Source organism: Liolophura sinensis, chromosome 1 (genome assembly GCF_032854445.1).
Source record: "Liolophura sinensis isolate JHLJ2023 chromosome 1, CUHK_Ljap_v2, whole genome shotgun sequence".
Taxonomy (NCBI): domain Eukaryota; kingdom Metazoa; phylum Mollusca; class Polyplacophora; order Chitonida; family Chitonidae; genus Liolophura; species Liolophura sinensis.
In genome coordinates, this window is record NC_088295.1 from 51992680 (window position 1) to 52018084 (window position 25405).

The 25405-nt window shown below is 38.5% G+C and overlaps 2 protein-coding genes across 2 annotated transcripts; one reads left to right on the forward strand and one right to left on the reverse strand.

Moving 5' to 3' along the window:
• The first annotated feature begins 5529 nt into the window (after window positions 1-5529).
• LOC135468924 (dehydrodolichyl diphosphate synthase complex subunit nus1-like) lies at window positions 5530-15274 on the forward strand. The gene is made up of 5 exons (XM_064747803.1): window positions 5530-5862; window positions 8144-8260; window positions 9781-9933; window positions 11397-11496; window positions 12687-15274. The coding sequence occupies exons 1-5, from the start codon at window positions 5565-5567 to the stop codon at window positions 12775-12777; spliced, it is 759 nt and encodes a 252-aa protein (XP_064603873.1). The 5' UTR covers window positions 5530-5564; the 3' UTR covers window positions 12778-15274.
• Window positions 15275-22391: 7117 nt separating this feature from the next.
• On the reverse strand, window positions 22392-25394 carry LOC135481890 (DNA polymerase epsilon subunit 2-like). The gene has a single exon (XM_064761659.1). The coding sequence runs from the start codon at window positions 25392-25394 to the stop codon at window positions 23823-23825; it is 1572 nt and encodes a 523-aa protein (XP_064617729.1). The 3' UTR covers window positions 22392-23822.
• Between the last annotated feature and the right edge of the window lie 11 nt (window positions 25395-25405).

Here is a 25405-nt window from a genome sequence, read left to right on the forward strand (position 1 = left end):
AAGAACTGCCTTAGGAACCTCCATGCCAGCACCTTGGCCTGACAAGAAGAGGCATTTGACATTATATCCTATGATGTACCTTCACTGGAGCCAGTGGATGGAAGACTGAACGTACGTGTCAGATGTGTGCGACTTCCAGTCAACAAATTATAAGTGCAACAGTATTATGACTGGACAATTTTGCTTTCTGGACTGACAGTCGGTCTATGTGAAATGAATAAAAAACTCAATAAAATATTTCACTGTACCTTGGTATCTTTGTTGTATGTGTTCGCACCACGTACTGTGTCGTATGTACACCTTTTGTCTTTTAGTGAAGTAAACACCTGATTTTGGTTTAACCTTGTGCAGATGGAAACTTGAATCAATGGTTTCACGATTTTTTTTACCTGCACACGAGAAACTCAAGAATCCTCTGTGTTTTATGAACACAGTGTTTTATTTACAACATAGTCTCATTCATATTTGGCAAAAAGACTCGCGGCAATTTTTAGCTCAGCTGTATAAAGTACAGGCATGCCTTTTGTTGTACCGTGAGCGTCAGCTTCCCATAATAAAGCAGGTTAAACAAAGTGTTAGGGGTGGTATCTCAAAAAGTAGTGCAGGTGTTAAGCTCAAGGTTTTCACACATGTAGAGCAGAATAGCACGAGGTAGATATTCCTCCGTTGATAGAATGTGCGCATATTAAGTACCGAAAATTATCAAATACCTGACAGTTCATTGTTTATAAGAATCAATATTAAACAAAGCGTTAGGGGTAGTTTCTCTACAAATACTGCATGGATATTTAGCTCATGGTTTGTACACATGTAGAGCACAATAGCACGAGGGTGATATTCCATCGTTGATTGGGTGTGTGCATAGTAAACACCCAAAATTACTGAATTCCAGACCTTGTGTATTGTGTATTAGAATCACTGTAAAGCAAAATGTTAGAGTTGATATCTTAAAAAGTATTGTATGTACTGACCTTTTACTGAAGTTATAAAGCACAATGAGGTAAGGGGGATGTTCCATCACTGATGCTCTGTGAGCATATTAATTACCATAAATTACCAAATTCACGATTTCAGTTCTTCACGCATTCAGCTCAAGTTTTACATTCATGTACCTCATACTGGTGAGCTCTTTGGTAGCTTTGCTACCAATTCTAAGATAATAAAAAGTCATTTTTACCGCACATGAGTGGATTTTTAATTGCATTGCCTTTGTGGGCCAAACTTTTAATCAGTGACCACTTCTAAGTTTTGTTTATTTTGAACTGTACGTTGGTGAACTGTACGTTGGTGAACTGTATGTTGGTGAACTATACGTTGGCACTGTACTGGTACAATAGGGACAGTCACATAATGGCAGGTGCCTGCGGGACGCAGTTGTTGACTTACTACAACAAAGTTACCATCCAATACTTAATGATGTCCTGCAGCAAAATAGGGCTATATGTACTTGCCTATATATCGCCTATATATCATGCAAACCGTTATGAAGGCTACAGATTTTGAATTCACCATCTTCTGAAATTTTCTTTAAACAGAGTTCAACTTCACTACACGGTATACTTCACTGAGAGTGTTAAGAAGTTTTTAATTGTGGACTAAGTAGTTTTTTTACATGATGGCTGCCGATTTAAATGAATAATTTGGCTATAAAAAAAGTGAAAACGAATGACTAATCTTTTGTAACAAAATACAACTAAGTAATTCTTCATTACAAAATTGTAAACTGATCTTTAATTTTTTTCGACAGAATTAGGAGTTGATGTATTAGATATACAAATATGGATGAGGGAAAGGTTTCCTAGAATATATGAGTACTATCAAAACTCCCAATAATGATAATCATCAATATTTCATTTATTCACATACTTGGTAGTTAATGTGAAAAGTTATTGATTTATATGAAGTCAAACGCTTGCTAATCCATAATGTCGTCAACCTGGGGACGCCATGAGCAGAGTCATCAAATTCCTAAGTAAGATATAAAAATACGTAATGTCCTGTTTATTTTTATCCGTTTATTCGGGTTGTTCAATCTAATCAACATAGATTATACATGTTTACAGTCTCAAAACTTTAAGGTAAAACTCCATGCAGATAATGACATGACTACAAAGGAAAATATCTGTCTGTAAATATTAAATGTATAGTCCTGCAATAAACTGGATGTGTCGCAGTCTTTAAATTGTTATGGGGGCGGCTGTGGCAGAGTTGTTAGCATGCTAGCGAGGCAAAATGACTCAGGAGCTGCTCACCAATGCAGTCGCTCTGAGGTCAAGTCCAGCTCATGGTGGGTTGCTTTTCCGTTGTGGGAAGACCTGACAGCAACCTGCAGGTGGATGTGATTTTCCCGTTCTGCTTCGATTCCTCTCCCCATAATGCTGGCCCCGTCACATAGGCCTAAGAGAAATATTACCGAATATAGCATAAAACACCAATCAAATAAAATTACAAATTACAAAATTGTAATTTTTGTAAAGTAAAATGGTTTGGAACTGATTTTTAAAAAATATAAGGTTTTTTGCTACATTTACCTTGTATTGACCCTTGTTTGCCGCATTCACCCTACATAGCAATGCAGTCTTAGTTAGATGAGAAATGACGTAGAAATTTAGATGGATGAACACAATTGGTGTTTGTCTTTCAAGCTACGGTATCGATAAAAGTCAGATGTAAGGGTGATAATTGATGTACACTTAAGCTTAAATCTCATTGTGAGTCAGCGAGTAGTGGTTAACTCTAATTGGTGAAACAGGTGTTTGCTCTGATATCTGGTGTCATGGACAGGCATTCCAGTTAATTTAGCCAGCATGCGCTACAAATATATGATAGCATTTGTACCATATCATTAAAGGACAAGACCTAGCTAAACATTTTTCAATTTAAAGCAGGATACTCAACCTTTCTAAAAAGTATCATACTTTAATATTTTAATGAGGTCTAGAACACAATGACAGTACTGCACAAATGGCTGGTGTGAAATGAGGCAGACATCTTGGACATTTTTATCCAATCAAACACAATGCTATCTGACTGCGTGGTCTAAGTTGTGACATAGGCTTTACCCATGTACTCCACGAAGTGACATGATAACACAGAACTACAGCATAAAAACCTCATTTTGAGATGGTTTACAACGATTTAGTTACCTGTAGCCGAGGGGCCATTTCACAAAATGTTGTGGGACACGTCAGTATCATTCAAAAATGAAATCAATAGATTTACAAGCCGTGTAGAATGCGACTATGGTATCACAAATTATGTCAGACAGAAGCATACCATCTCGGCCCAAACCGCATTCATCTCCCCAGTAGACCCTAGGCGCATCTTTAAATAAATATCAGTCAGTGCAAAATTCATCCGGGTTGCTGAAGGTCTATGGAAATTAAAAGATGGCAACTCGGCAGACAATACTTAACATTAATTAAATCTTATGATATAATTTTTTTTTCTCTGAATTTATTACATCTGAAGAATTTAAAGTTTGCTTCTGTGTCTTCCTCGCACACAAAGGGTGTTTTTTTTTTTATTATTATTATAAAATACAGGGCTGGCCTAAAGAGGGGGATGAGCTGCATATAAATGGTTGTTACATAGAAAATACTCAGTGGACATACCTAAATATGCCCTTTTCAAAGAGAGCACATTTCAGGCTATTAAAACTGTACTGATGGCCACAGATAAAGTATTGGATAATTAGATTCAAACTATAAGCAGCAAAATGCAACATAGATATTCAGTGTAATGGTGATTATAACCATATCAGTTTGTTAGAACAGTGATAATTTTAATAAAAAATAACAATGCAAGGACATAACATTCTTTCTTTCTTACATGTATCTTTCATTTATTAATACCATTACTAAAAATGGTAAAGTTGGTGTAATAAGCCTTTTCCTGGTGAGTTGACCGAGAATATCATCTTTTAAATGTATGCTTTATTTGCTCATTAATTTTACCCCTTAAAAGGATCTTTTACATGCAAGCTGTAATATTATTCAACACAGAAGAGAACCAAAATCTTTCATATTGTTTTTTAATATATATTACATATATATTACCAACAATGTTATGTTATCTAGTGTTGTTATATTCCTTTCGTAGAATTTAAAATCAGAAAATCTCAAGACCACGTTGTTGTTATTTTGTGATGATTTATGAATAAAAAATATATATATTAATTTAAATTTGAAGGATGAAATTTATGAATGTTCCACTTCATTAACATTCTTTTTATTCAGAATGTGTGAGGAAAAACTTTATTATTTAGAGTACCATATCGTTTGAAAAATAGGCACTTTTCTCAAATTGTTCTTTACGATGTTATAGGTCGCATTATTCCGAATAGAAATGCCACTAACAGAACTGTCTTTGCAGCTGACTCGATTATCTCCCCTGTATGTCTGGCCAATATGACTTCCGTGCTGACACTCGCGGTCGTGTTTTTCTTCAGTCCAGTCCAGGATTTGGAGCTGAAGACAAACTAAACCATGAAATATTATGCATTTCTGGATAGCCTGAAATGTGCTCTTCCTGAAACCGGCTTATTTATGGCAGTCCATTCAGTACTTTCCACGTAACAACCACTTATGCAGATGACCCCCTCTAGTCCGGTCTCTACACTGGTCCCTTGTCATTCTGGTCTTTACTGACACGACGTGTTCAGTCAAGGTGCTTTCTCTGACATCCGCGATAACTCGTTCAGCACTGTTCTCATCTCAGAAGCCACCACTACAAAATCGAAGCATAAAATCCAGCGATATTCGAATGCATATATCAGCGTCAGTGGTGCTTAGATTTATTTCCATGTGTTTCAGAATTGAGCATCAATCTAGTTGTACAACAATCCTATTGTAATTTTGTGAACATTTAATAGAGGTCAAAATTTATCGGCACAATTAACCCCTCCGGACGCTACGACCTGAACCAGGAGTACCCCGGTCGTGCATCTGCAAGCCACTTAAACAGTAAATGACTATATGAAAACTTTGAGCAGTGGAAGAAATATCCTTCCTGTATGTCCAATTTCCGAAAAAGCTATTTATCACTTGGTCCTTCATCGCCGAAGTCGACAACTTTTATCTGCCATGCACTACTGCTTTAACTGTGACAAGGAAAATACTTTTGACGTTACAGAGCTAGAATAAACGTGACGTCACCTAACTTGGTGTCGATAGCGGAGACGTGCTGAAGCACGTGTTGGCATGTGCCATTCTGTTTTTTCCGATTGTTAAAGCTGTTAATTATTATTTTTTCACAAATAAAGTTTGTACTATTCAGAGTTTTGCTGGCATGGCACTGAAAGCAGTGAAACGTCAGTAACGAAGACAACACATTTGACCTACTTTCGGCTTTCACATGGCTCAACAAATAATGATGACGTTGTACATGAAACGAACGCCCTCTGGTGGTAGAGATGAGGGTAGGCGGCAGTCGGTCCAAGGTCCCTAAAATGTAGGGATCATCCATCTTGCATTCAACACCGCCATTACATCCACGGCGGAAGTGCCTGTCTGTCGGCGTACAATTGGTTCCCACATGTCGGTGTCGTCAGCCTAGGTTTCAAAATGTTTCTCGATCGGCATTTATTGCGATTAACTCACTGCATTTTAGATTTTGGTTCGTTTTTATGTCAGTTTACGGTAGTTATTTGGAGCATGGCTATGAACTTTGTTTTGTACCGAAAACGTAAAGAAATGTGTTATATGCCGGAGTCGGCGACTGAAGGAAACGTTCTAAGAAAGTTACCGCAGCACATCGCCTATATCGTTACGGAGAGCAAATTCTCCTACAAAGATCTAGCCAACCTTATTATTTGGGCAGTCGAGTTTGGCATCTCCTATGTCACTGTATACGATCCTCACGGTGAGTAGTACATCAGCACATTAGGGCCTATGCTCTCTGACATTGAGTGTTCGCATGTCGTAAGCATTAGACAATCCGGTATCGGTAAAGCGCGCATCACAACCATTTTTAGATGCGAAAAGAGTCATTATGAGGCTGTATGTCTGTAGGACGATCAGTCTATCGGTTTGTCAAACTTTGCATCCTTTCGTTTAACGTGAGCACTTGGAGTGATCTCACTTTACAAACAGATCAAAAGACAAGGTGTGAAACACAGTTGCCGAAAAGTCCACAGACAGTCAAAACTAGATCTGTTTCCACTCATAAAATGCCCCACTCCCACTGAATATAGCCATTTCCCAGTTTTCTGACTACCTGCATTTTTGGAGTGTCATGGGCATTATGGAATTTCACAGGTCTTTTTGTGGTGGTATATAGGCCTACTAGCTATTTCAAAATTATAAATTTTAATTTGGAATTCCTCATGGGAGGCACCATCGTAGATAAAGCGGAAATAAGGTGTCATGTAACCTCAGGCTCATTGGGCTAAAAGTCAAAACAGGGTTCGGTTGACGTCCGTGGAAACAGTTGCATTCTCCGGCAGAAACTCACGTCTGTTAATGATTGCTTCAGATTGATAAAATGGCAGCACTTCCATTTTCTCATGCACAGTTTTACTTACACTCAACAAAAATATAAACACAAAAAAAACAATTTTTATGTTGTTTTCTCTCCAATTGTTAACTCAACAATTAGGGTAAAGATTCATTGTCAAATGTGGCTTCAATTTCTGTCAGATTTTTACATTTTAGGGCAGTTATCCAGGAGCTTTGGCTGTAAGAAAAAAGCACTAAGTACCAAGTGTGCACTGTAAGCATCACAAAAAGCTGTACATCTCCAGCGCATAGACATCACCAAATTGTCAGTGGTGGCCTGTGGGATGATGTTCTCTGAAACTGGAACATGTTATCGTACACACTGATCTAGAACAACCAAAAGGTGTTCGATGGGCGAGATATTTGGGGGAATACGGTGGCCAGTTTAGGACAAAATTCCTCGTCATCCAGGAACTCACTGAAGATCCTGGTGATGTGAGGGCAAGCATTGTCATGCTGGAATGTTACATGATGGAAGCGCACAAATGGCAACAAAATAGGCCACCGGATTTACACTCTGTAAGATTGTCCATTTAAATTGCCATTGATAAAATGAAGACGAGTGTGCTGTCCATTGCATATGCCTGCCCACATCATGCCACAAGCACCACCTTGTGCCAGTGCCACCCTCCACAGCACATTGGTGTCAGCATAAATCTCCCCAACACGGCACTATACACAGAGTCTGCCATCAGCACGATTCACCTTTAACAAGACTCGTCGCTGAAGAGCAAAGTGCTGTCCTCCACCGTGCAAATGTCCAGCGCACGTGAACATTTGGCCCAGGCCAGCCCAATCCGATGCCCTGCTGTATTGAGGTGGAGACCACAGTGTGGTCAGCGGGCTCGGAGGTCAATCTCACTCAGCCTGTTTCTGACTGTCTGGCTTATCTGCCTGTTGTGCAGCCCAACAGTTTCATCAGCAGTTTATGTAGCCAGTCAGGGCCCATCTTGGAAGTGCTCGAGCCGCATGTGACAGTCCTGAGCCGGCATGGTCAAACATGGTTGTCGTCCATGTGAATGGTTTATAGACGGCCCCAGACTTAAGTGAGTCATGCTGGAATGACTCATGTTCAAGAGTGCTGCTGCTGCTGTTACGGACGGTGTTAAGCATGACAATAGCATGCTCCCTCATGAGTTGGGACATCTGTGGCATGTGGACAAGTGGCAAAAGTCTACAATTTTGGGTGCCCTTTTTATTCCCAACTGTAGAAAGTGTCCTTGTGCTGGTCAGGCTGACAGACCACCACATTGTCATCCTTCATGTCACTCAACATAAATAACTCAACCTCTGAGTAAACTCACTAGGAGTTGTAATTTGAAATTGGGCCACTTGATCTGAGGAAAACAAATCAATCAGTAGGCAAATAAATTTTAGGGGCATGTTTTATGAAAGGTCAATTTAACCTAGCAGTTTTGGTTTGTGCGTTTATATTTTTGTTGAGTGTACTTTGAACTGTGATATCTCAGCACAGAAATAAAAAGGTTTGCTTTTTAAACTCGATGTGGGACACTTTATTGATACATATAGATGCAATTAGTGTGGTGTTGTCTTTTCTTATGATGTCTACTATTTTAGTGACAATTCCTGGTTGGGTATTCTCTAATCAGATTTCATGTTTTTTTTTTATATATTCTCTTTTGCAGGCGAAATCAAACGAAACAACAAAATTTTAAAAGATTTAATTCAGCAGAAGAATATAAGGGCTGACAGTTCTGGACGTTTTGACATACAGATTTCAACAGATTTACAAGAATGTAAAGGTAAAGACTTCTAAAGGATAATCCAGAACAAGGTTAATACTTATTTTTCAATGAAAGACTATGATTCAGAGTTTAAATATTGTGTTGTATGTTTTTCAACAGAAGAAAAGTTTATTGAACACTTCAGAATGTCATCATTATTGAAAGCAGCATGATGTCCAGTTTACTCAAGCTTTGTAACGTGAGAGGTATTTACCCTACAGTAAGCTAGGTTGTATGGCAGAGATGTGCTCAGTGGGGATGGATGCCCTGGTGACCAACATTTATGGACATTTTCCTCTAAATCAGATACATTGGATGGATAATATTTCTTACACCTGTTAAACTGTAGATACATTAGGCCTACTTGAATATATGTACTGTACAGTTTCTCTACGCGTAGTTCTCTCAGAAGGTTTCAAAGTATTAGTTGCAGAGGTGGTTGAAAAGGTTTGAAGAGTTAGGGTACATTGCTCGTTCCATTCAAAAAGCAGGCCTTCTTGTTCTCATAAAACTTTTGCATTCATAAGAAATATTTCACTGGCTGACATGTTTTTTTTACTATTAATCTGCTTGCTAAACACTATGACGAACAACGGCATGAGTACTTGTGTATTTTGAGCAGCTTTCCCAAGTAGGGCCTATTGGAAACTTGAATGGGATTCGAACTGAAACAATATTCTGCTGTCCGACATAATTTTTAATTTTACATTACACGGCTCGGAAATCAGCTGGTCAGACCTGTACAACAACACTGTCAGAAATGGTCCTCATGTTACAGTCAACTGTAAAAGTTATAAATGTCTCAAAATAACGGCTTTGTAGCAGTGCTTTGTTATCACCTGTCACTTCATGCAGGGAATGGGTGAAGACTACATCACAGCGCAATCGTACAGCAAAGCTAAAATTTTCAAGATGTCCACCGGCCATTAGCTCAGTGTTCATTGTTCAGTTATTTCATTTAAAATCTTATTGCGTGAAATCACATTGGGGGGCCTCCGTGGTTCAGTTGGTTAGCACCCTAGCTCAGCGTAATGGCTCAGGAGTCTCTAACCAATGCGGTCGTTGTGAGTTCAAGTCCAGCTCATGCTGGCTTCCTCTTCGGCCGTACGTGGGAAGGTCTGCCTGCAACCTGTGGATGGTCGTGGGTTTTCCCCCAAGATCTGCCCGGTTACCACCCACCATAATGCTGGCTGCCGTCATATAAGTGAAATATTCTTGAGTACGGCGTAAAACACCAATCAAATAAATAAATAAACCACATTGGAAAAATAAAGCATGATACTTTTTTGCAGAAAGTTTGAACATCCTGCTTTCCATTGATGTGTTTTAGCCAGGTGCTGTCTTATCCTTTATGTACCAGTGATACATGTACTAATTTCATATAAATCTTCATACAAAATGCTTTGACCATTGCAGTTTACCAAAGCCATTGAGAAATAAATAAAAAAACCTATGATCCAAGACAATATAAGATATGTTGTTTTTTTCATGATGATGACAACCCAGAGCTAACAGCCTTTTTGTTTATGTCTGGACAGCATCAATGAAAGTATTTAATGTAGCAGTGCTGTCTTTGGAAGATGGAAGACAAGGCCTAGTTCGTTTGACTAAACAGCTATCTAGCCAGGTGCTGGCTAACCAATGGAGTATAGCAGATGTTGTTCCAAACAGTGTGAACAAGCTCATACAAGGTAACAGCTCATTGTCGCAGAAAATAGAATTGCTGTCAGTGATTAAAATTTGTAATTTACTGTACATATTTATATATTCTTGGTTGTTGATGAAACATTAAGGCATTATCTTAACGAATAACCTGCTTGTGTTTAATTTCATCTAGTTATATCTATGCAAGGTAATGGCACATCAAAATTGGGATATAATAACATAATGATGTATTATGGACAAAAGCAAATGTCATCTTTCTTCTTGCTTTTTGTATATGTAAATACAGTTTCAGGGGGTGTTTTGGATGTGTTTGATGTAATACCTTGGATGTGCTTGATGTAATATCTTGGATGTGCTGGTAGATCTGGTATAGTGTAACTGGAGGTTTAGTTAGTAACAAAGCACTTGGATGTGCTTGATGTAATATCTTGGATGTGCTTGATATAATATCTTGGATGTGCTTGATGTAATATCTTGGATGTGCTGGTAGATCTGGTATAGTGTAACTGAAGGTTTAGTTAGTAACAAAGCACTTGGATGTGCTTGATGTAATATCTTGGATGTGCTTGATATAATATCTTGGATGTGCTTGATGTAATATCTTGGATGTGCTGGTAGATCTGGTATAGTGTAACTGGAGGTTTAGTTAATAACAAAGCACTTGGATGTGCTTGATGTAATATCTTGGATGTGCTTGATGTACTATCTTATGTGCTGGTAGATCTGGTATAGTGTAACTGAAGGTTTAGAAAGTAACAAAGCAATGTTTTACACATTTATAAAAAATAATGCACTGTCATTTCAATAATGTGTCTTTTATCAAGTCTTTAAATTCTTTCATTTCTACAAGATATAGAAATGGGCTCTGATTAATACTTTATTTTAATGTATATAATTCAAGATATTTCTGCAGTGTGAAACTGACACTTTATCATTTCCATCATTGAAAGTAACGTCATATTACCATCAGATTCAGATTTCATGACATATAGGTAGTAATTAAGCGTGTTTAAGCTTACAGAGTTGTATTCTACTTGGTAAGCCAGATCCACCTGTTAAGGAGAAAAGAAGACAATGTTATATAGCATTTTGATTTTATTTAATCAGTGTTACAGAAACGACATTCTGTACATTATAAAAAGAAGACAGTGTTATATAGCATTTTGATCTTATTTAATCAGTGTTACAGAAATGACAAAAAACAGAGGATCAAACAAAAAAAAATTATTTAATTAGAACACAGTTAACTCACTGTAGCCCTACTAGGCCCGTAACACAAAATACCAGCATCCATTGTTTAGAACTGAAAGGTCCCCTTATCTATATTTTCGTGAATTCATATTAATGCTTGAATTCGTACTATTTTTTGTAAATCACCTGTATATATGTATTAACATCATTAAAATCTGCTTTTTTTTTTCTTCAGCTTAGAATGAGTGTGAAAGTAAGTCAAATGAGTTATTCTGTTGAATTTATTTTCATTTTTCAGAAAGTTATGGTTTTCCTGATCCAGATTTGATAGTGCGGTTCGGAAACATCTCATCACTAATTGGTTTTCTCCCATGGCATGTTCGGTTATCAGAAATTTTGTAAGTGCACCATTCATGTAATTAATATTTGACATACAAGGGTTAATTAAAAGATGACCAATAACATAACCTGAGTTATTCAGAAAAAGGAGACCGGCCCCAATAGCTCAGTTGGTAGAGCGTCCGCTTCAGGAAGAGTAGATCCAGGGTCAGTCCTGGGTTGGGTCACACCTAAGACCTTAAAAGAGGAAGTTGTACATGTAACTTTCTCGCTTGGCGTTCAGCATTAAGGGGTTGATTGACTGGTTGATCCGTATCAGTATAATAGCTTGGACGGGGTGGCTTACTTGCCTGTGGTAAGTCATCTCAGTGAAGCAGCACTAGATTAAGGAGCTGAGGAAATCCGTGCTGCAACAAGGAGGCACATTACATACAGTCTAAGGACTCCTTCGTCGTCGTATGATCGAAAATTTGTTACGTACGACGTGAAACCATAAGCACTCACTCACTCAAAAAGAGGAGTGGAAACGGGGATAAATGGCCGCAGCTATTTTTCTAGGGCCCCTGCCATTAGATGCAACATATTATGTTATGGCTATAAATCTACACAGTTTTCCACAGAGTTTTAATTTTGGTTGATACATAAATATGCATATGACGATTTGTCGCAACTCACATTTGCCCACTTTCACAGTTGTCATGGTGACCAGATAGTCATTTTCATTATACATACCATATAAATAGATTTGATTACATGTCCGGGCTACAACTCCAACTGTTTTCCACACAGGGTTTTAACTTTTGGTGGATACATAGATACGCAGATGATGATGTGTCAAGACTCACATTTACCCATTTTCTCGGTTGTCATTTTAACCAGATAGCCATTTTCCTTATATATAAACAGAAATAATTTCAACTCCAACTGTTTTCATCGTAAAGTTTTTAGTTGTGGTGTACACATTTGTCCACTCGTGCAGTCGTCATGGTAACCACGTACCTATCATCAACAACCGTGAAGATTATCCTCAAAGGTTATATTCACCACAGTGCTGCTTGTATTTTTTTACACATTTCAAACAAATGCATTTGTTGGGTCATACATTGTTTTCTCCTGAACTCCTGTTATCTCCTCTGCTTGGTAGCTCAATAAATCAGTTTTTAACTGATTTAACCGGAAATATGATGTCTTTATTCCTATGAAATACTTTAATTCATGGATTTGTTTTGTTCATCGTTCTTTCCTGCAGGTCTTTGCCCACCCACCATGGATTGGATTACTATTTATTTCGCTGTACCCTCATGAGGTACGGCTGTTTGGAGCAGCGTTTTGGCAAATAACAATCAGACTGTGCCTACACAGCTTGTACATCGCGTAAGTGGTTGATTCAGTGTCAGTGTTCTACTCCAAGCAATGAGCAAATCACAAGTGACAAAGTATGGTGGGCTAGAAATGTTATATTCAATATTTTAAGTATATGTGTTCTAACATTGAACAAAATGCTTCTTTTAGGTAATGTAATAATTCTTTTAATTAGATTTTCTGCATATAAGTTGCCTCTGGCATTATTTTTGTTTTGAGTAATTTCTAATTTTTGTTGGTCAGGAAAAGTTTTATTAAGGTGAAGGCTGATAATTGTAAAGAAATATGGTTAGAATATCATTTTGAGCAAGTGCTTTGTGCGCAGGAATATAACAAAATTAATAATGATTTCACAACAGCAACAACTCCAGTTTAAAGTGAAAGACAGCACCTGACTAATGTTTATGTCCAGTGAAAGACTACTGTTCAAAGTATCTTCAGCCAAAAATCAAATATTTTTTAAAATTATTTTCAACCCAGTGACAGTTTTGTGAAACTTCCTCTTGACAGCTTCAGCACGTCTCCATTATTGACAGCAAGGTGACGTCACGTTTACTCTAGCTCTCTAACTTTAAAGGTATTTTTGGTGTAATAGTCTGAGCAGTAGCCTATGGCAGATAAAAGTTGTAGACTTGGGCAATGAAGGCCTAAGTGATAAATGAAGTTTTCTCGGAAATTGGGCATATTGTAAGAATATTTCTTCCACTGCTTGATTTGTTAATGCAGTTCGCCTACTATATCATTTATGAGGAACGCCAGCGACCCTGTTTTAATAGCCTATCTGCAGATGCACAGCCGGGGTGTCCTGGTTTGTAGCCTCCGTAGGGGCTGTGCTAGTGATTTTGACCCTTATTAAATGTTTACAGAATTACAGTAGGATTGTTGTACTAGATTTATGCTCAATTCTAAAAGAAATAAAAATAAATCCAAGCACCACTGAGGCTGATCTATGCATTCAACCGTCGCTGGATGTTATGCTTCAGTTTTGTAGTGGTGGCTTTTAATATGAAAGCAGTGCTGACTGAGTTATCGTGGAGGTCAGAGAAAGCACCCTGGCTTGAACATGGTGTTTCAATAATTTTACTGTATTTTATAAAACAAATTAGACAAAAAAAAAAAAAAAACGTCTGTTGTGTGTGAGAAAGACCAAGGAGCAAAAAATTGCAGTTCTTCAATTGTAATGAATTCACACCAAAAAAATTGTATTGTAAGATTTAATTCATTTTAAGCGTTGTCGGGTGAGATGCCATCTTCTCATTTCCATAAACCTTTGACATCCCTTATGAATTTTGCGCTGACCCTGTTATTTGTCATTTAGAAACTACTGACTAAAGGCTAAAATGAACAACAAAAAATGTATTTGGGGGAGATGAATGCGGTTTGGGCCGAGATGGTATGCTACTGTCTAACATAATTTGTGATACCGTCTTTGAATATTACACGGCTTGTAAATCAACTGATTTTACGTCACTGGTGGTCAGTAAATGATGCAGACCTGCCCTACAACACTTGGTGAAATGGCCCTTCAGCTACATGGGACTAAATCGTTCTGAAGATGTTACGTTAGATGTTATATCTACATGTTTATTCATCGAAATCTCAGTAAAATAATAAAGTATGATATTTTTATAGATAGCTTGAGTATCCGGCTTTAGATTGAAATATGTTTTAGCCAGGTGCTGTCTTGTTCCTTAGAAGAAGATGTTTTTCATTCAGTGATTAAATATCGGTATATATGTACTGAACATATATCGAGTATCAAATGTTACATTTGAATGTCATAGTTTATTTTGAGAAGAAAGCTTGTGAATATTGCAACATTGGTTTAACCACAACAGTGATGCAAGATATCATAGGGTATATATGATAGCATTTAAATTTGTATGAGGGGCCTCCGTGGCTGAGTTGGTTAGCAAGCTAGCACAGCGTAATGACCCAGGAGTCTCTCACCAATGCGGTCGCTGTGAGTTTAAGTCCAGCTCATGCTGGCTTCCTCTCCGGTCGTAAGTGGGAAGGTCTGCAAGTAAATAAATAAATTTGTATGAAACTGTTTCATTTGACAATATGTGTGTGCATATGTATTCAGGTATATCATACTACATCATGGTGTGGATGGACCCACAGGCCCAATGTCCTGTCACCCCTTCTTGTGATATTACTTATTCCATTCACAGTGAAAACCGTTATCATGAAAGAGTGAACATATGTAACCAGTACGGAGACATCCAGTTGACCTATCTGTAACAGTATTGTTTAGGATAGGCTAAATATGTATTCTTGAGTGGCAGGGCCCAAAGGTTTATTGTCCTGTATGTACAAATGTCTGGTACATGTACATGTGTGTGAGTGAAAGACTCAATCATATAAATTAATACATGTGTATTTTATGAAATGTTGATTAAAAATGTATTATCACTATATACTAGTCTGTCAGTCATTCAAGTCTGAGACTTGCATACACATTGGTATGTTGAAATAAATACAACCTTTGGCTTGTTGGTTCGTTTGTGGTTAATTTTTTTATCAGCGTTATGAAATGTTACACACAAAAATGCAGTGTAATAATTAAATATTAGTGCATTTATCAAATTAAAAAATTTGTAAAACGTGTTAGTTGTAATATTGTATGCTCCGTTCTCAGAATATGCTTGCTTTTTATGACATAACAACCTTTGGAAAGGCATATAAATGTCAAGACTTCCTCTGGCTGTCTTCCTGTCCAGCCGTATATGGGAAGGTCTGTCAGCAACATGCAGATGGTCATGAGTTTTAACCGGACTGCCAGAATTCCTCCCCCCTTAACGCTGGCAGCCGTCTTATAGAAGTGAGATATTCTTGAGCACGACTTGAAACACCAATCAAATAAAATAAATTTTATGTGAGAAATGAGGTTAAATCCTGCTTCATGTTCTGGCTGGTCAAAGGGTAGTTAAATCTGCCGAATTTACAGAATTTGATGTTCGCCATCGTATCGAAAACCAATTGCCATCTTGTGTCTGAATGTATGCATCTTTTTACCTGCCCTTGTGTAAGATACTGATCAACTGAACATGGAGCCAGAACTGATGTCTGGTGTTTCTAACACTGTCTTCCCACAGCTTTAGAATTTCATGATGAACTGTTTGACCAAGTTTTTTTTCCCCAACAGTGGTGTTTATTACCATACAGGAGAATTTTTCACTTGAGACAGTGGTCAGTCTTATACATGTCTGTGGAGGAAACCAGACAAAACTCATAAACTACCTTTCACCAGATTCTCAAGCTTGCATCAATGAGGTTCATAACTTGGAGGTTTGCGTAACACATCTGTTTATATAAAACTGCTGTCACTAACGAACCCATCAAACAGGGTCAGCTGGGCTAACCTCCAACGAACATATTTTAAGATGCATTGCCTCAGCAATCAAATATGCTCACTGGGGTAACCTTACCAATCCTCCTACACAACCAGGTCTTACTCTTCAAATTTTTATAGGGCTTTTGATGGAATTTCTTTTTCTTTTGTTCTCAATGTTCATTTCTTTAAAATCCCAGCAAGTCTCTTCCATTAGCCAAAATAAAGAAAAAAACTTCCAAACTGACCTTGTTATTTGCTGAGTTGTGTTACTCCCAACAAAGAATTTTTCCAGGTTGGTCCTAGTTGTACTAAAGAAAGTCACTAGCCAGGATGTAATACTTGCTTCATGAATGAGGCATCAAACAAGAGAGAGGGGCCTCCGTGGCTCAAGTGGTTAGCGCAATGTAATGACCCAAGAGTCTCTCACTAATGCGGTTGCTCTGAGTTCAAATCCAGCTCATGCTGGCTTCTTCTCTGGTCGTACATGAGAGTCTGTCAGCAACCGTGGGTGTTGGGTTTCCCCCGGGCTCTGCCCCGTTTCCACCCACCATAATGCTGCACGCCGTCGTACAAGTGAAATATTCTTGAGTACGGCGTAAAACACCAATCAAATAAATAAAACACGAGAAAACTAATGCTGAATAAGATTTTCTATTTTGCATTAGATTTATATGTACATGTTCCTTCATTTAATTTTGTAGACTATTTTGAAAATTCAAAATTTCATGCTGACAAATGCCATGGATTAAATGCATTTTACTTATTATGATGAAAGCAAAGCCTTCGCAAATATTCCCTTCCAGAACTACCACTAATAAATTGTATATACAGTATATTAACTTCAGCATAAATTAACCTCATAAATTATACAGTGCATTTGAAGGCACACAATCTTATCTCATTTTTATTTGATTGGCATTCCATATACATGATACAGGGTTCGTACACCTTAGGTATTATGAAAATTAAAGACTTTTTAAAGACTTTTAAGGCTGTCATTCTCCAAAATTAAAGACCAATTTCATCAAGTTGTTTGTAAAGATCTATTCATTTAATCGTTGTCTTACACCACACAAAGAATTTTTCACTTCTATGATGGCGACTAGCGTATTGCGGCTGGAGGAAGGCAGAGTACCCGTGGTAAACCAGCGACCTTTGGTGAGTTATACCAGCTGAACTTGTATGACTGACTCGACATATTGATGAACTGCATGCGATCTGTAATGAACTTAATGCGAACGGAAGTCACAACATCCATGTAAAGCCATATAAATAGCAACACCGACTGCATATTGCGATCAAGGCCTCACACAGTGAAAGCATGAGGATCATGAAAATCCCTTGACACAGGTATTGAAACCACGCTCGTGCAGCCTCAGGTTGATGGACAAGCACCTATATTCGAGATAGCTACACCATCAGCGACCATACTGAATACGAAGCAAGCCAGAGAGTTAAATTGTAACACTTTTAATTCGAACAAATTCCAGCAGACACAGATTTTAATGTTGAATGAGTCAGTTAAGATAACTGAACACATTTCAAATCTCAAATGCCAATTCAGGCAAGCACACATTAAGGTAACAGGCAATAAAACAAGAAGTTCAATCACACAGTACGTGTTCAGATAATGGTTTAGAGCACAGTTTTAATGAGGTCCATTAGGTCTCACTCAGTTTAGATAACTCACTAAAGTCTCTAAAATTTCAGATGCCTGTAGCCTAATTCTTAAGATTTTTCAGGATTTCCTCTATTTCTCTGTCAATATCTGTAATACTGTTGGATTTCTCCTTAGCACTTCTCCTGAGGCTGTTGGCTCTTGCCACATAGGTAATGTCCCCTGTTGCCTCTGCCCTCTCTGAAAACTCTTCTGATGACTTGTATAAACCTGCTATGTTCTGTTCGATTCTCCTTTTCTTCATTTTCAATTCCTCTAACTGGTCCATTGTTGACTTTCTTTTCTGTGCTTGTTTATGTGATTCTTTCTGTCTTTTCACATCATCTAGGTGGGCCATATACTTCTGCCTTGCACTACCTACAGCAAGCACTAGAGGCTTTGTAAGGTTTACACCTGAAATACCACCAACTGCTGAGAGGTGATCAAGGACTATTCTCTGAGCCATGAAAGATTTTTCTTGCAAGTTGTCTGTTGCAACTTCTTTATTCACAGAGAATCCCCGCTCCACACTTGCCTGGCCATGTGACAAAATAAGAAGGCTTTTGACAACTCGCCATAACTTTTTGGCTTTGTGGGCAAGATGGTCATGCAAAAAAACATCAACTCTCTGGGTATCAAGCTTTGGATTAAATTCACTAAAGCTTGCCTCTGCCATTGGAACTTCTTGATCCAAGAACTCTTGGTACTCTCTAATCACATCATCACAATTTGACTCAATGATTTTCTTACTGTCCACCAGACACTTTAACAGTCTCTTCATCTTTGCTACACAGCCGGATTTGTCCAGAACCATCTGTCTCGGATCTAAACACTTCATGTTACGAACAAGAGTGTAACTCAATGGTGATTTGTTTTGAAGTTTCTCGACAACGCGAAGTAATGCTTCACGGTGACCCTGTCGCAGCTCAATGAGTTGACGATCTGAAATTTTTTTCTTTGAATGCAACCGCTTTACTTCATTTTCTGCTGAAAACCCAAGATCTACTGCTGATACTTCTTTCCACAGCTTTTTGTCTCTTACGTCAAGCTTAATTAGTTTAAGTGGGGTATCAATTTCTTTTAGAACATCTGCTTTGATCACTGACTGAAGCAGGCTTTTTAGCAAGTAGGAGAGGTCATCTGACATGAAGGGCAGCAGTGGTCTTTCTGCTTGATACATGGTCAGGAATGGTGTCAGCAGTTTGCTTACTGTCAGGAACATATGGATATTTGCATAAAGCAAAACATTCTGACATCCTTCCTGCACAGTTTGAAATGACTTTGTCCCAAGGTCTTTCACTTTTTTGTCTTGAACAGCCTTAACAAACATTTTCACATTGTCGAACATCTCCAATGCTCTTTCAGCAACAGGGACATTTTCCACCCACCTGTGCTTACAAAACATCAACGGAAATGTGTTGGAACCTGTCAGTTTTGAGAAGTCTTCTCGTCGTGCAGGGGAATCTTTAAACAGCCAGTACAAAGATGAAAGGAAATTGTGAACACCATTGTCAGATTTAAAGAACCCATCTTTCAGGGCACCGTGGATAACATGAAGTCCACAACTGCCAATGTTCAGAAATTTGTTTCCAGTGTCTTTTTCGACCTTGTCTTGGAGCATATCAAAAAGTTTCCAATTTACGGATGGCCCATCCATTGATACCTGTTGTAAATTTGGAAGATTCATCCTCTCAAGATCTTCACACACACTCTCAAGTAGGGCTTCAGCATTTGTATGGCCCAAGAACTGTGATCCCAGATATCTAGTGGAAACACAATTTGTGTCCCAAAATCTTACATGTAGGTCAAGCTGCTCATTCTTCGTTACCTTATTGAGGCTTTCATCGAAGCAGAGCACAAATTGTTCTTGTTTTACACGACTTTCCAACAAGGATTTGAAATGTGGAGCAAGTCCAAAACAACACAAATATGCTGTTTTCTTCTCACCACATGTAAATCGTTTCGCAATTTCACTATCTGGAAACATGGTTTTGAAAACAGCTTGAATCCCTTCGTTGGATTTGTAGGAATGGTCATGTTGTACAGTGTGAAGCGTCCATATGATCTCTGCTTTGACAGTCTCCTCTCTCTCCACAAATGATGTTAATGTTGAGCTGATTGGTCGATCTGAAAAACATGAATTTAAAAATAATTACAACCTGTTAATGATTTTGTTTCTCTTCCATTAAAATCTGAAATATTAGATAGATACTGAAAAACAAAAAAGAGGAAGGGAACAACTATTGACAAACTTAATTTGATGGTGTCTTCCCTGAATAATACAAATTTGCTACTGTGCACAAATACAGGGCATGCAGAACCCAGAACTGTTTATAATATTAACGTATAGTTGTTATGTGAAACTGTATTATTAAGGGGGGACTACTCGTGTATTTACATCAAGTTTGTCATAAGTTGTCCCCCCTGATTCGAAATATAACCAGCATGGACCACACATTACCTTGTTGTTGTTGTTGTGGCATCGGCCGTGACGGACCAGCAGCTGCAGGAGGTTGACTGCTACCTGCCTCATCTGTTGGCCTCTGGGAACTAATAAAATCCGTTATGGATGGGGTCCACAAGGACATTTTACTGCGCATCAGAGCAATGTGCTTTTTGCCAGACATGTGGACTCGTAATGCTGCTTCCCCCATTGTGCCCAGGCCAAATGATTTGACACAAACTTTACATCTCGCCTTGTGTTTATCTGGATCTTTTTCCAACCACCCGACATATTCACTGTTTTCCAGCCATATTTCGTGGAACAAACAATAGCCAGGCATGTTTAACATTGTTAGCAAGTTCACATACTACGGCTTCCTCGATTCAAACCAATCCCGTCAGAAAACTTTCCTGAGAACCCGCGCAATTTCCGGATTCGGAAACCAGCTTTTTCAATGACTACTTATGATGTGGTTCTGTTTCCGATATTACAATCTGCAACACTCGGCAATTTTCGTGTGAAGGGGCTCAAATGGGGTTTCTGAAATATGGTGTCTAACCGTATGATTTTCGTGGATGATTCTTAATTGTTAGCTTGTAATATTAATTACTCAGCAATAATTTTTTTCACTGGTTGCAGTTTATAATTTTTAAAGACTTTTAAAGACCCTGATCTCACTTTTATCAAATTTTAAGGTTTTTAAGGTCCTTAATTAAACACAACGAATATTAAAGACTTTTAAGGAAATTAAGGCAGCGTACGAACCCTGATGATAGCAGTCAGCAGACCATGTGGTAGTTTACATTTTGCTTTCCATATGATCCCATATGTCAATTCAGTTATACTCCACTGAACCTGAGGAGAACAAAAACTCAGCAAATACATGCTACACATTTCAAATTTTGTGTACACGACACGTGCATGTTTAACCTCAATCATATCCATCCGTTCCAAACTTATTTTAATTATTTGATCGATGTTTTATGCCGTACTCAAGAATATTTAACTTATACGATGACAGCATTATGCATTTGAGCAGAGCCTAGGGCAAACCCACAACCTTCTGCAGGTTGCTGGCAGACCTTTCCACCGCCTGATATGGACTTCAACTTATCACATTAGTGAGAGGCTCTTTGGTCATTGCGCCGCTTTGGCCTACCAAACACCTCGGCCCCCATCTGTCTTAATAATGTGTAAGAAACACATTTGGTTACAACAAATCAAAACGAAATGGTTGTAGCCTAGTGGTCTAGAGGCCGGCCACAAGGCCAAAAAACTGTAGAGCACATACATCTAGTAAGAAAGGGGGCGTATATAAATTAATTTTTTGTAAATGAAACATAGCCCAGCGTAATGACCCAGGAGCCTCTCACCAATGTGGTTCCTGTGAGTTCATGCTGGCTTCCTCTTCGGCCGTAAGTGGGAAGGTCTCGGAGCAACCTGTGGATGGTCGTGGGTTCCCCCAGGCACTGCCTGGTTTCCTCCCACCATGATGCTGGCCGTCGTCGTATAAGTGAAATATTCTTGAGCACGGCATAAAACAAATAAATAAATAACTCAAACATGTCGCCAATTATATTTTTAACTGAGAAATAGGTAAAAATGTGTGTGAAGTGTTTAGTTTATATGACTTGCATTTAGCCAGACTGCAATCAACATATCATGAACTGATTTCTGGTACATTGGAATGTGAGACGTGGCAAGTTGTCCAGTAATCAGTGGATGTGACTGGATTTCAGAATATCAACCAGTGAGCTAACCAACGTGGGTTGTCTTGTCCAATAAATGCTCTAGCTGAATGAATTGCTGAATATGACTGAAGTCAGGATCAATGGGGGAACAGACATCTTAAGTCAAGAAAGTGCGTATTATGGCACGTAGTGGGGTAGATTACAGGTGTTCCACAAGACAATTATTATTTTATACATGGGTCTTTACTCAAGCCAGATGACCAGAGAATTTGTGAGGAAAGACTGTTTAAGAGATTCCAAATAACTGATAAACTGGAACGTCTAACAATATGGTATGTGTGACAATGTGACAAAGTGGTCTCTATCAAATTGCATATATGGCCTCTCAAGTACTGTCGAATTGACACCAGCTTCAGGGACAGCGAATACCAAGAATTTGACCTTAGAAACAAAATGGTATTGGCATGCAGTTTTAATAGGCCTATTTGAAAATGTCAAAATTTACATACTTACAAATTCTTATGTATAAACAGGAGTGTGGAGGTTATGATGTAATTTTTAATAATGATTAATATGTGTATATTTTTACAACATGCATTACAATTATACATAAAATACAGCACATGTTTACAGAGAAATATCCTTAACCCTTAGTAGAGAGCACTTGATAATACTCAGAGCAAATGACCTCGTACACATCTCATGATCAGGGTCTGGTTGTTCACCAGTGGTTTAAGACTTAGATTTAACTTTATACCAAGTCTTCAGTTTTGTACTTGGTCTAAAAAACATTGTGTAACATTATCTTACATATGAACTTAAACTGCTGCTGTTACACTTTTTGGCTAATACATTTTCGAACAACTGGGCCCTGGTGCTAAAGCTTAGTTCACATTCTAAAAATTGTATTTCAATGAATGCTAAAAATTTTGCCATATAAAACATAAGTCCTCAGAAGATGACATAGACACATCCCTCTCACCACACCAACTAAACTCATTTTTTCTTATCTAATCACAAAGAAGCCTTTCACAAATTTTAAACTACCTGTACCTTAATTTGTTTCATCCTAGAATGAAAACATTTTTTTCCAGAACACACAAAATTCAGCCAATTCTAGTTGTGCTTATCTCAGTGATACTCACTGAAGGGCACCTGGCGGATTGACGGCTTGCATAAAAAAATATAAATATTAAATTTATGGATTTTAAAATCTAATGAAACTAATGGGCTAGCTGTGCATAGGATATACATGTACTTTACTGATGGCACACAGAGAATCATATTTTGGCTTAGCATTACACTGTACCAAGATAATGAATTATCCACATCAAAAACGTTCTGATTAATAATATCTTAAACCAAACATTCACCTGGAGTGCCTAACAACCTTTACAATTTAGAACACTTCAAGGTTTCTTGCTGAGGAAAAATCTCATTTTGCACCAGTTTTCAATTATCTGTATCACAGTATGAAGAGGTCGATTCAAGTACTCGTCCAACATTGCGCATGCCATGACACATACAAACAAAGGCTTTAATAATAACTATTCCTATAGGAAAAGACAAGACAGAGAACTTTCATCAGCATACATACCACAAAAAACTATCAAAAATTATCTTGCATCATTGATGCCTTGATACACATATGGTCAACAGTGCCCATCTCAAATATATTTTATTCTATATTCTAGAAAGGTTAAAATCAAACAAGTAAATATATTTTTATATAGAACTGTTACCCTTGTCTGGATGATATTGTCTTCTTGTCTTTTCTTTAATTAATAAGTACTCAATTAAGGGCAAAACTCTCTGGCGCTAGCTAGTCCAATCATGGTCAGGCATTTGATTTCTAGATCAACCTGTCCAGTCACCTATGTAGCGCAGAGGAAACACTACTCTTCTATCTTGCTGTCCTCAATCTGTCTAGAAGCAGGCAAATACACTTTGAAACTAAATCCTGTACGAGGGAAGGAGCCAGGGTTCATAACTGTTGTGTCTGTCTGCATCACATAGAAAGGGTCAAACTTATCAGCACACACAATCAGATCAGGCAGTGGATAGATCCGCAATGCATTATCGTAGGCCCAGTACACTGGTGACACATGCAGAGGCAAGGGCGACAAATGGCCCTGGCTAATTACTGTCTTTGCGAAATGGGAAGGAATATTGTTATCAGTAGGAAATTTGACACAGTTACGGCACATCTTTGTTACAATGTCCTCCCTGAAAACAACGATCTCCTGCGTGCAGTACTGGATGCGGCAAGGGTTACTGGCAAACACAGCAGTCGGCAACTTACTTGTGACTCCTGTAGTCAAACAGCTTGGGATGGCTGTTCGTGGAAGTATTGTTGCCATTCCACAATCATTGGGACCAGGAACAAAAACAAATCTACTGTTTTCGACAAGCTCCTTGTATTCACTGATAAGATTGCCCAGGCTCTGCAAGTTTTCCTTTAAAATCGAACTGTGGGAATTTCCATACGATGCAGACAGAAAATTTCCACAAAAAACAAAACACGTAGGAGGAAATTCTGCATAACCAGAGAAAAGCAATCTGAGCTTATCCATCACTCTGGTGTCATCCAGCCAGACATCTGAGAGAAAAACTAGCATAGAATCAGCATTTTCTTCCAGCTGTTTCAACTTAACAGATGTCCTTGCACTTGTTGGTGATGGACCTCCAAAGAAATTAATGTTGCCAAAAAAAGAGCAGGTTTGTTTTGCGGGCTCTGGTGGTGGAAAACCAAATGCATTAACATGGAACACTTCATCTTCGTACTTTCCCTCTGCCAATACAAAACAGTTTTCTGTGAATAGTCCACTGTGGAAGTTCGCCTTTGACAGATCCAGTTGTACCACACCAGTTGGGTCTTCCAAGAACCACTTGCCTTCCTTCAGCTGTGACAACATCCCCAATACTATTATCTCACCCATTTTTGTCGAACTTCCAAGCAGGTATTCGATGGGTTTAAGCTGGAATTTCCGGTTCTGTAACTCTTTGACTGTACCAACTGCCGGTGGTGTGAACAGCTCGTGACGTGCAGTGCGCTGATGGAGGATAGCATAGTGCTCCCTGAACAGGTTAACTTTATCACTGGCGGAACCATGAAGTGTAGGTGCCCCTATGGCAAGTTCACTATTTGGCAGGAACCGTTTTCTGGCAGACACGTAAGTAAATCTAGGCACCGAAAAAGCATCGATGACCAAGAAGGCGTTTTCACTATCGTCACTGTGTTCGGCATTGCATTCCTTCACAGCTGCCTCGCAAGCTGCGCGGTCTACGAGGGCACTTTTTAACGACTGTTTCAGCAAACACTCGATAATCTTGTCAAGCCATTTCTCTCTAGCATTGGGACTTAGCGGACCCAGCACCTCAACGAGGTACTTACTGGCTTCACTCCGAGGAGTTAAACCATGCATCTTAAAATTACTCACGATACGGCTTTTCTCGTGAGAAGCCATTTTCCAAGTTT

Excerpts from the sequence above, each read along its gene's own strand:
- LOC135468924 (XM_064747803.1), top strand. The coding sequence starts at position 5,565 with ATGTTTCTCGATCGGCATTTATTGCGATTAACTCACTGCATTTTAGAT. Across the intron at positions 9,934-11,396 it reads TGTGAACAAGCTCATACAAG|AAAGTTATGGTTTTCCTGAT; the intron begins GTAACAGCTCAT and ends TTCATTTTTCAG. Across the intron at positions 11,497-12,686 it reads GTTCGGTTATCAGAAATTTT|GTCTTTGCCCACCCACCATG; the intron begins GTAAGTGCACCA and ends TCTTTCCTGCAG.
- LOC135481890 (XM_064761659.1), bottom strand. The coding sequence starts at position 25,394 with ATGGCTTCTCACGAGAAAAGCCGTATCGTGAGTAATTTTAAGATGCAT.